Genomic DNA, 12,589 nt, shown 5'->3' with positions numbered 1-12,589 from the left:
CTCTTCTTTAAGAATACAAGAAACCAAAAGACTTTAAGTACTTGTATGCGTTGAACCCCCCAAGAGAACCTAAAACATGAATATATAGTACACGACGTCGGTCAAACTGTCACATACTATCATGACTGAATCCCTCAAACTTGGTCCCAAGGGGAAGAACACTCCTTCCTTGCTGTTGACAAATGCTGTTGTGGTTGAAGTTGCCTGCCCCTCGTTGATCGTTTTTCTCTTCCCCACGATCGTAAATGTCGACTGAAAGGGACTTAAACACGCCTGATGAATAGATACAGCGTGTGCAGATCACATAACATAAAAAATACCGTGTGCATTAAAATACAGGGCGTATAAGCAAAGAATAGAGGGTCAAGAAAGATCCGTTTATTACTTTAACATATTCCATAACTGCAGGTTGTTACTACAGTTTGTGTCTAACATATACCTCATATATTCCACTTTGTGTTCTATTTAGTGTTGTTTTAAATGTTGGATCATAGTGTGCGTTTTCAAAGAATCCGTTGAGCATTTTGCTTTCAGCAACCTTCTACAGTTTGTAATTAGATTATTGAGAATTTTACCTCCGATTTCAAACAAGTTGTTTATGGTCATAACATACAAAAGTCACCGCATATTACATATCAATGTAAAGGTTATTAAGTGCTCTATCTGCAAACAAGATACCGTTGTGTTATTTCATTGTGTAAGTAGGGAAACAATCTTCTTTCATTTTATACCAAAAGCATCGCTGTGCTGTTAATGTTACAGCTACTACAAGCTGAATACTAGCTCTCAATAATTATTAGACAACCTGTATAATTATTGTGCTGGGGCACCTTGTGATCGTGCTCGCTCCGCATATGAATCATAGGGAAATAAATCAATCCGAAGTGGATGGTTTTGAATAACCAAATCCTGGCAAGTGGCATACTTAGAAGCCAGATAACTTATTTAGTTGCCTGTGTTTTCGCACTGTGTTCAGGCCAACTGCACAATCTCTAGCCAGAGAATAAAGCAGAAATGTGACCCTCCACCACGGAATGAGTCGCATGTCACCTTTGCATGATTTTCATATTTTTATATTTTCCTAAAGAGATTTTATGCTCTATCCAGTGGTGAAAACCGTTTTAGAAAAGAGCGAAAACTGTTTGAGTTATAATCCTGTGACTAAGGTGACCCTCACACTGTTACCTGACACTCTCCGGACTTATATCAAGCCTAGCGCACAACCGCGCGAGGTGACATGCGACTCATTTCGTGGTGGAGGGTCACAAATGTTGCCTGAAAAAAATGTTCGTCTCTGCATGAAGCACGTAAACTGTCTGAGTCCCAGCAGGAAAAATAGAGCAAAAAGAGACTCATTTTCGAACAGAAAGATAGATCAGTCGCTAAGCTCCTTCCTAACCAAAACCACAATCATTTGTTTCGATACATTTTCCACATTTTTACAACACCGACTTATATTTTTTTTAAAAATCCACTGACCTTATCCAACATAATTGCATCGTACATCTAGCCGAGTCAGATTTCTTCCGTGCTCAGTGCCGAAGCAAAACAGGCTACCATACAACAGATGTGCCACAGGCAAACCATTGACAATCATTTATTTTCCATTCTGCTTTAGAAACTTGGCAGAAGATCTGAACATACCTGCTTGTTAAATTTCATTATTTATCTGCAAAAAGATTAATACTGCGAAACATCCTCTTCAGCTATGATTGAAAATGATTATGGCCCGGCGTTGCCCGAGGATATGATTATCTCGAAGCGATTTTAAAATCGACATTTCGTTTGTTCTTCAATGGAAATCTCTGGGAAAGGGGGTGGGGGGGGTATAGGGTCGGGATGGAGGTCTTAGATGAAAACAAATTGCTTCAGATGGTTGATTATATTTGTGTAACAAAATGGATCAATATTTTGAAAGCGACTCTTTCATAGGCAGTGCATAAGTGCCATGGGCATCACCATCACCACCATCAACATCGTTGTCGTTGTTTCTGTCGACTTTGTAGCTCATATTCGTTTTTCTCGATCAACTTGAACACCATTTCCATTGCCGTAGTCTTTGTTGGCATCGTCATTGTACTGTCATCATCGTCATCGTTTAAGCAACAATAGGACAGCACAGTTTGACCAGTTAACCAGACTGACAATTTGACTCGTCTGCGAACACACTATAAGAAAATCAGAGTAAAGAAAAGGGGACTAGAAAAACCATCGCACAGGACACCATTGTTTCTGACATTTCTGACTAAGCAGATGTTTTGTCACTGATTTCATATAAACCCATAGTCGAGTCAGCTTATACTCTCACAGGAGGTGCGTGTGCGTATATCAATGGCGGTGCAGCCGACAGTAATGACAGCCCCGCGAGATGGATAGCGCGCGCTCCACGCCCCACCCCCCGCTGTTCCCGCCCCCCAAAACCCATCATTTCCTCAATGTAGCTCTGATTGCAGCAGGAAATTTTATAAATTGCCCAAATAACACACGCCTCTTCGGAAGGGGGAGCAGCACATTCATCACCCAGGATAGGGCGACAGGGAACTGAAAAACATACGAGGGGCAGCAAAAATGTGTGAGACTTTCGACATCGACCGTCTGCAAAATCAGAGTGACTTGTTAGAGCTTGGAGAGAAAGGCCGTGGTAAGGGGAAGGGGGGTACAATGGTAGACATATTGTGAGATATCTGGTGCTTAAAGCGTCTGAGTTGACAATCATGGTTTCCATCGAGATAAATATATATATATATTAAAAAAATAAACATTCGCGGAGCATCAAACAATTTGTCAGGCTTCTTTAAAGATACTTTTGCAAATTTAGATCGGCTTGTTTCAGTTGGCAGAAAAAGGGGGAGGGGGGGGGGGGAGTCTCATTAATGGTAGGCGTATCGAGAGATCTTAGTCAATGAATAATATGATTTCATCTTCCAAAAAACATATGGAGCGGAAATTTGTATGACTTTCAATATTGACCTTCTGCAAAATCAAAATGACTTTTTTTTCCAGCTAGCAGCAAAGAGCAGAAGTAGGCGGCTGGGGTGGGGGGGGGGGGGGAATAATGACAGGCATAGTGAGATATTCCTGGCTTTCAACGGTTCAGGTAATGACATGGTTTCATCTCCACGGCTGAGACGTTCTCTCGCCGTTGCGTCGACTTTTGCAAAATCAGACTGATAAGTTCAACTGATCCGGCAGAAAATTGTAGAAAGGAGATACAAGTTCAATGGAAGAGGGGCGGGTGTGGGGGGGGGGGGGGGGGTGTGGAGGGGTGATCGTCTGCGTTTTTCATGATGCAAGACGTGCACACTCCTTGCTGTCCAAGACGATGGAAGTGAAGACTTCTCCACTCTCTCAGCACCTTAAGCACGAACACTGGACCGAGGGTCGCTCAAAGACTGCAGGAATAGTGACATAACTCATTTACATCGCCGAAAAGCTCAAGAAAGACAGGCTTTCATCCCCCCAAAAAACAAAAACATACGGAGTAAAACATAAGTTGTGAGATTCTCAAAACCGACTTCGTTCAAGCTGACAGAAAAAGAGGGCGTGATGGAGGGGTTAGGGGGGTAAATGATAAGATTAGTGGTGAGATGCTTCTGGGTTTCAAAGGGTTAAAGTATGACAGTTTTGTTTTTGAAAACTACATGTGTACAGAGCAACACTTTGTGAGCTTTCCACATAGACCATGCCAAAATCAAACTGATTCAATTCTACATGACACCAAAAGTAGGGGGTTAATTGGCAAGTATAGTCAGAGACATCTAGCGTTGATCTCCATAAGTTTACGGGGCAAACTGTTGTGATATTGACGTCAACGTTGCCAAAATCAGACTGACATGTTTAAGCTGGCAGAAAAACAGGCCGGGTGGGGGGTGCTAGTTAGGGGGGGCGGGTCAATTGCAGACATAGTTAGAGAACACTAATGTATAATCTCATCTAAAAACTAAAAACATCCAAAAACACGGATTTTGTTCTTCTTTTTTTCTTAAACAAATCTCGAAATTGACCTCATTGAAAGCATACGTATTCGTATATGAGCCTTGCATATTTTCACTCAAAGAGCTGTGTACCACAAACAGACTAGATGATGAGGTCTCAGAAACTCTGACTGCATCGAACCTTCACACATTCAGACCGACTCCTTCAAGCTAGTAGAAAAAATAGTGGTGTGGGTGGCGGGGATGTACAATGGCAGGCACAGTGAGGATCTCGCGGTTTTCAAAGGTATATGGTATGAGATGGCTTTGTCTCCAACAAACACACTGAGAAACAATGTGTTAGGCTGGGCATTGACATACGCCAAAACAAGACTGACTCGTTGAAGCTGGTAGCAAAGAAGAGGAAATAGGGTCTGTGGGAGGGGATGGGGGTTAACAATCACAGGAATGGTGAGAAGCTTCTGGCATTTCAAAGCTTCAGACCATGACATGGTTCCATCTACACGGATGAGACTGTCGACATCGACCTCCTACAAAATCACACTGACTCGTTCAAGCTGGCAGAATAAAGGCTGGCAGGGCTGTTGGTAGTGGGGAGGTAGAATGGCTGGCATTATGAGAAGCTCCTGGCTTTCCGGGGTCAGCACATGGCAAGGTTTCACCCCTGAATGGCGGGCAGTCAGCGGAATAAATGAGAAGCGGTCATAACGGCCAGACGTTGACTGCTGCAGGGGCTGCTTGCACGTTGACCTACTGCCTGTCATCGTTTGTCTCCGACGCTCTGGTTTGGGAGTAAGAGCTGAGGTCGAGGCTCCATAGTAATCTACCAAAAGGGGGAAGAGAGGAAGAGAGCGATAGGGGGGAAAGAGAGAGAGAGAGAATGGCGGTGTTGGGAGCATAAATGCTGGAGTATATTTGTCGTCCCCCCCCCCCCCCACCCACCGTGTTTGTGGGCATGTAAAGATCACAAACAAATCTTGTCATCAAGCAAAAGTCCTTTCTGACTTAAACTGTACACTGTAAAATGAGGCAATCGAGTGTTAATACTTTTGATAATGACGTTGGAACTGGAAACAGAATTACTGAAAATACCGGCACCTACTGACGAGAACTGATTTTTTTGGGCGTGACTGTCAACGTTTGCGAAGGCTCTGGCTTTGGCTAGCTCGCTTGTGAACGTGAATCCCAAAGTGATTTAATATTCGACGACTAACAACTGTGTTGTGCAGAACGAAAGTCGTGTGTCTCAGCTATATAGCGATACGTTTTCGTCCATTAATAACAGTTACACTGGTTAAACTCAAAGGTCGGTGACCGTTGTCAGCAGTAGCCGGATGCGCAGTTCAGCTGGGTCAGTCTTAATTTCGTGCGGCCACGTCGGTGACAGGTCCAATCAGAGACAGTGAAGCTGCAATATATCTGGTCGAATCTAGAAAAGACAAGGACGAATCCGATAACAGTAAATCTATCGTTATTAGACTGGTAGACCAGTCAAGCGACGAGTTCTGGTCGGGTAAATGGGTCAGTCTTAATTTCGTGCGACCGCATCTGTGACAAGTCAGATCTAGAAAAGACAGGGACAGATACGAGAACGATAAAGCTTGTCTTACTAAACTAGTAGACCAATCACGCGGGGAGGGATGTAAATGAAGTCCAGCCTTTGACCAAGGACACAGAGAGAAAGATTGACTTGTCTTTAATATCTATGGAAAGAGCGTGTGGGCCAAGTCTACCAACCTATCCATGCTAAAGCTTTCAGACATGAAGTGGGAGAGGGGGCGAGGATTTTGGAGGTGCGCAGGACAACCTTACAAAGTCTTTTAGACACTAAGCGGGGAAAGGGACGAAGTAGGGCGTAGGAGAATGGGCTTGGAGTGATAGACATTCCCAGACACAAGATCTTGATGTCTCCATTGATAACTCCCTTTTTCGATCACGGGCCATTCTTGCCTTGCCCTCAACAAGGAGACCTTGGTGCTACTGTGACCCGGAGGTCCTTGTATCCGCAAAACTCAGTTTGTGGCGATGCAGGCGCATTGGCGGTCGCTGGTACTTTTCTGGTGGCTGTCCCTAATGAGGATCCTTTGTATCGGTCCCTGGGAATCCCTGGCTGTGTTTGCATTAGCGGGGTTTGGGTTGGTGGCCACTTGCTAGCCGTAATGAAGGGCCCTCAGACTGAGAAGATTGTAGCAGTCAAGCTTTTGTGTTGGCCTTCTTCCACTTTTCCCATCGAACGTCTTCACTGAAGAAGACACTGGATTAGACGGCTTTCTACGTTGGATCAGGCACTGTTCGTACCGTCTTCATCTCTTCACAAGCCGTTATTTGTGGGGGAACGATAGGGTACAAGTTATATTTGACGGGTAAACGACAAAGATTTGTTAACAATCTGTGTAAAGCACATACATGCTCTAAGGTCACAGTAGATTTGTCTTCTTTGACTTGCCAGGGTAACTGATATCAACTCGTAGTAGCTGTTAGTTTGTTAACAATCTGTGTAAAGCACATACATGCTCTAAGGTCACAGTAGATTTGTCTTCTTTGACTTGCCAGGGTAACTGATATCAACTCGTAGTAGCTGTTAGTTCTACTTGTGCTTTTAGAGGCTAATTAGAACAACGAAAAATAATTTCCTTTTGGGCGGTAGTAACCGCAACCTTGGCGCTCAGTTATAAGGGGTGTAACAGTACACGATTGTATTCTTCATTGAGAAGATCAGGATTGGTGAACTTTATCTTGGAAAATCTTGAATAATAACGGGTTCACTTCATTGTTGAATGTCAACATCTTCAAATGTGACCCTCCACCACGAAATGAGTCGCATGTCACCTCGCGCGGTTCTGCGCTGGGCTTAATATAAGCCCGGGGAGTGTCTGGTAACAGTGTGAGGGTCACCTTAGTCACAGGCTTATAACTCAAACAGTTTTTGCTCTTTTCTAAAACGGGTTTCACCACTGGATAGAGCATACAAACCTCTTTATGAAAATGTAAAAATATGAAAATCATGCAAAGGTGACATGCGACTCATTCCGTGGTGGAGGGTCACAAATTAGATGTGGAAGTTTACTGAACTGCGGGCAGGCGACACAGTAAAGACGGAAATGCTGTTGTAGTTCATATGACTGCATTTACCCGCTGAGTTATATAGAGCATTGATCCCTGGTCACAATTCTTTTTATGACAAACGATCTTCCATTTAAGAAACTGGTCTTGGTTCATCTAAGAAATCTACCTGGATTCTTTTGCAATATGACTGGCAAGTCTTAAAAACAGCGGATCCGAGAGTCTGATACCTAGGAGTCTCTACTGTACCACATGGGGGTTGGAGGGGGGGGGAGTGCCTTAGAAAACTGTACGAGGCCCATAATATGCTAGACGAAGAAAGGCAGGAGCGTACATTTAAAGGCGCACCCGACGGGCGAAGTGGCGCAGTGGTAAGACGTCGGCCTCCTAATCGGGAGGTCGTGAGTTCGAATCCCGGTCGCTGCCGCCTGGTGGGTTAAAAGTGGAGATTTTTCCGATCTCCCAGGTCAACTTTTGTGCAGACCTGCTAGTGACTTAACCCCCTTCGTGTGTACAAGCAAGCACAAGACCAAGTGCGCACGGAAAAGATCCTGTAGACCATGTCGGAGTTTGGTGGGTTATGGAAACACGAACATACCCAGCATGCCTACCCAACGAAAGCGGAGTGAAGATGACTATGCTCTCAGAGTATGGTGTGGGGAACCCAAAACTAAATGGGCAAACGAGCACACGTCACCAGAATTTCTGGAACGCTGAAGAAAAGAAGAAGAAAGGCGCACTCCTTCTCGTGTTAAAAGTTTTGCTCACCAACTGAGATCTGGCTATGCTGGGATAGTCATATCCCATGTAAGCCTGGCCAAATCTGGGAAGGAGAGTGCCTTTAACATCATGGAAAGTGCGACAAAAACTTATTTTAAGAAAAGGGGCGAAAATGTGATTGGCATATGGGGAGGGGTGAAAGGAAAAGGGCGAGGAGGAGAGAGCGATGGGGTACGGGAAAATGCTGCAGAACTTGGAAAGCGGTGGGGGATGAGCCGGGGAGAGGGGGTGGGTGGGTGTGAAGAGAGAGCAAGGAGGGAGGGGTGCTAGTCCGCCTTTTTCATGATGCGGAACGTGCAGACTCTTGGCTGTCCCAGACGATTGAAGTGAAGAATTCTCCCATCCTCTCTGCACCTCGAGCACGTACACTGGACCGTGGCTCCCTCAAACACTTCATCTATCTCTCCTTTTGTCCGCACACCGGCACGTAGTTACCTCCCCTCGCCTCTTGGGGAAAGGGCCAGAAGATTGAGTTGCGTCCCTTTTCTGTTGGTACTTTCACTGGCAAGAGCAATAATTCAGAGATGGCTGCTCTTTGGATGATGGATTTTGGCACATGCATGATCAGATCGTATTTTGACCTCCTGTACAGGGCTGAAGGTCATAGGAGTGAATGGTGCACACGCACAATGAAAACCCTGCTGGTGTAGATGACTACATTGTAATGTGTGGTGTAACCCTGCTGGTGTAGATGACTACATTGTAATGTGTGGGACGTCATGCAAGAACTCACAATTGATGTCAAGATTATAAAAGCATTGAAGCATGAACAGGACTCGTCCTACCATCACACTAACCTACCCCTAACTGGAAATTGATGTTGGGCGACAACGCAATCAACTTTGCTGTCATTCACTGGCCTCGCCCGCAATTTTTACAAACTTTAACAAAAGTGAACTCTCCGCTCGTTAAATGTACTTTATAGTAATCCTGCTGGCCGATCAATGTAATCATTTACATTGTTAATGGCAATTTTTGGTGCGTGTGTGTGTGTGTGTGTGTGTGTGTGTGTGTGTGTGTGTGTGTGTGTGTGTGCGTGCGTGTGTGCCAGTGTGTGTGTGTGAGTGTGTGTGTGTTAATGTGTACGCTCGTGTGTGTGTATATATATACGCGCTCACATGTGTGTGTGTGTCTGTGTATATACGCGCTCACATGTGTGTGTGTGTGTGTGTGTGTGTGTGTGTGTGTGTGTGTGTGTGTGTGTGTGTGTGTGTGTGTGTGTGTGCCAGTGTGTGTGTGTGTGTGTTAATGCGTACGCTCGTGTGTGTGTGTGTATATATACGCGCTCACATGTGTGTGTGTCTGTGTATATACGCGCTCACGTGTGTGTGTGTGTGTGTGTGTATGTGTGTGTGTGTGTGTGTGTGTGTGTGTGTGTGTGTGTGTGTGTGTGTGTGTGACACAGAGAGGAAACTGAGAGAGAGACACACAGACAGAGAGAGACAGAGAAAGAGAGACAAACAGACAGACAGACACAAAGGAACAGCAATCCTTGATAACGATTAAATGCTTTCAGTCCGATTTATTCGTGTGTGTTTTTAATGGCGAACAACTGGACAGTCAGAAGAAGACGGACAATACCGATGGAATATCTTTGACTCATTTTGCTGCTTGTATGACGTGATTGTTTCTCCTCTAACAACCAACTGATCTTTGATGTTGATTTCTATGCTTTGATTATTTTTCAGGGCAAACTGTGATGGTCGATACAAACATGCTTATCAAGAGTATGGGGCCCATCTCGGAAAATGATATGGTGAGTCCATACATTTTCTTAAAATAAATTATAAGAGAAAGGGGTGGGTGGATAGCTGCTCGTGCTGCTGCTTTTGTTCGTGAACATTCCTAATCTCTCTCTATTTCTCTCTCTATTTCTCTCTCTCTCCCTTCTCTCTCTCATCCCCTCTCTCTCTCTCTCTCTCTCTCTCTCTCATCCCCTCTCTCTCTCTCTCTCTCTCTCTCTCTCTCTCTCTCTCTCTCTCTCTCTCTCTCTCTCTCTCTCTCTCTCTCTCTCTCTCTCTCTCTCTCTCTCTCTCTGTTTATTATTTAGCCATTGTAGATTAGTCCCTCTCTAGGGCGAGGGCCAGATGTAAAAAAAAGTATATTGCTATTTCATATGTTACGTGGATTTCCATTGGTCAATTGGGCAAAACTGAGCTCAGTGCAAAAGTGATATTGACGACATTTCCGTCGATATCAAAACCTCTTTATTGCTTCCCCACTTCAAAAACAAAAACACCTAAATTTAAAAACAAACAAATATATATGAAAATGTAATTATCCCAGAATTTAGTTGAGCAAGTGACTAAAGACTTTTTGAAAGGAAAGACATTTTAAAATACTGAAAAGTACAAGAACAGAGTGAACAAAAAGAAATAATAATCAGAGGGAGGAATATGGAACAGCCAAAACTGAGACAAATACTTTTGTAATTTCTTTACAGAAAATACAACATGTCCAGAGAATTAGCAATATATCTAACATTGACTGACTGTGTGATGATATCTTCTGCCATTGGTCTGTTTCGACAGTGATATCAAAATCTCGACCTCCGGTCTCGATTTTGATATCACTGTCTCAACAGACCATAGCAGAAGATATCATCACACAGTCCGTCAATATTGGGTAAAATCCCTGCTTATTCTATTACCCTCGTTAAATAAAGTCATTCTCTCTCTCTCTCTCTCTCTCTCTCTCTCTCTCTCTCTCTCTCTCTCTCTCTCTCTCTCTCTCTCTCTCTCTCTCTCTCTCTCTCTTTTTCTCTCTCGCTCTGTTTCCTTGATGTAAAACCTTTCTGTATAGATGGTAAATCCAAATCAAGCCTTTTCTCACTTTGATTTTGTGGCTGTCTTTAATTAAGGAAAAGCCTTTATTGGTCGTTTTCTTAAAGTGATTGAAGAGAGGAAGGCCAGCGCTTTTAGCAGAGTATGTACGGAGAGCTGCTATTGTTTATTTTTGCAATGTTATGCTATTTTCGTCTTAGTAGTGCCTGCATCATACACTAAAGTTCACTATGTTAACTTGGCGAAAAACCGTTCTTGAACCTTGTCAGGACCATCCGTTTTTTCCTAGATAATATCAAGGCATGAGGAATAAAACTGAGTTTTCCGTTTGAGTGATTAAAAAATGTGCTGGTCAAACAACTATCTCCAGAATTACCCCAACAGAAGCCTGCCAAGTGCAAGACTCCAAGGACAAAGCGAGATATCCGCAGCGGTAAGTTCATCCTATGTTCACAAGACGCCAGCCATTTTTGTACGCGGTATGTGTGATCAGCAAACATCTTTCTTGCTTTAGTTTTCCCAACTGCCACTCAATGTTTTCATACACTGGCACCTTACTGGGAATAGGCCGTGCGAATATTGACATCTTCGTTATGTAAGACGAAGAGCAAATTTGTTTTTTTGCAGCTTTGGGGTGTGTGTATCTGTAATGATGTGTGCCAGGGTTTGATTGGCATCAGCAGTGCTATTAACCCGTGTCACACACTGTTTGTTCGTCGGATATGAAGGATGTAGTTTAACCAAACAGTAAGACTGGGAGGTCAAGAACCGCAAAATAGACTCTTTTTCTCTCTTTCTTTGTCACTCTTTATCTCCTTCTCTGCTCTCTGTCTCTGTCCATCTCTCTCTAGCTCTGTCTGTCTGTCTGTCTGTCTGTCTGTCTGTCTGTCTCTGTCTCTCTCTCTCTCTCTCTCTCTCTCTCTCTCTCTCTCTCTCTCAACAGAGGCGTACATAAACACTTTCTACCCCACATATGTTGACCAAGTGGTTTTTTTAGCCGAGACCAGCTGTTCTGCAGCTGGTCACTCAGAATTGAGGTAACTGTGTAGTACTGTGTATCAACACGCTGGAATGCAGGCGTTAGATTGACGTTACAGAAAAAGACTGAAGCTAACAGTCTGAGCGGTTATATCCGTACCTGGTCAGAGAGAGCCATATGAGTGGGTACGGATATATCCGTAGCCTACTTGGGAGACAATGAGTAAAAGGAACATTACACAGGCAAACAATGCTGTCTATTCTTGAAAGGCAACAATGAGGCGAACAGGTCTTTCCCCCTCATATTTATTACTCATCTTACACACATTCACTGCAGACCAAACGTTATGTATGATCATATCACGGATGCTTTGTCACATTGGCATGCATAATAACATAGATATTATACCATTTGGGCACGGAGTGCAAAGAATCCATTTCTTGTTTCGTTCATCACAGGAAAACCTCAACATTAAACAAGCTGGAAATATTGCTTGGAAATCCACATCTAACGAATTTCTTCGTAAAGAGTTCAACATTCATGACAAGCGAGTAGGAATTACGCACTTGTGAATGGCTGAAACGACTCGGTGTCCTTGTTCGCCATCAGTGAATTCTGAAGTATATGTGATATATCTAGTTATTGTTGCTGAATATTGCAGACGCGAGTCCTTCAATCTTATGTGAGATTTGTTGTGCCTATATGCTTCATTTCCAATCCATAACAGCGACTTGATTTTGTTCTGGTGCCTGTTGTCTCCCACTACAGTTTTATCCTAAAAGGATTATATTTATTTGTTTGCACTGCGATCGATGTGATCACTGTGTAAACGGCGTCATTCATTCACGTCAAAAGCAGTGTCTGCTTGCATGACCTTTCTGTGTTCGTCACAGATAACGGCAAGGGTTATTGCCCTGGCCAAACAGAATCTGTTGATTCTCATCTTTTATGTCTCTCATAAGGCACAACCCTGCTTGCGTTTATCCCTTGGACGGCTACAAATCACGCCATGAATGTGGTATCTGTATGCATAGCTAGTGTTTCACAAG

At 43.7% G+C, this 12,589-nt stretch overlaps 1 protein-coding gene across 1 annotated transcript in view; it reads left to right on the top strand.

Annotated features, from left to right (window-relative positions):
- The window catches only part of LOC138969285 (gamma-aminobutyric acid receptor subunit alpha-2-like), a 108,132-nt gene that overhangs the window by 48,234 nt on the left and 47,309 nt on the right, over positions 1 to 12,589 (top strand). Inside the window, exon 3 of the mRNA XM_070342041.1 lies at positions 9,467 to 9,534. Coding sequence (XP_070198142.1) covers positions 9,467 to 9,534 — 68 coding nt within the window. The remainder of the gene's footprint in view (positions 1 to 9,466; positions 9,535 to 12,589) is intronic.

Source organism: Littorina saxatilis, linkage group LG6, assembly GCF_037325665.1.
Source record: "Littorina saxatilis isolate snail1 linkage group LG6, US_GU_Lsax_2.0, whole genome shotgun sequence".
Lineage (NCBI taxonomy): Eukaryota > Metazoa > Mollusca > Gastropoda > Littorinimorpha > Littorinidae > Littorina > Littorina saxatilis.
The sequence above is the reverse complement of the archived record's forward strand: the minus strand, read 5'-3'. Positions and strand labels throughout refer to the sequence as shown.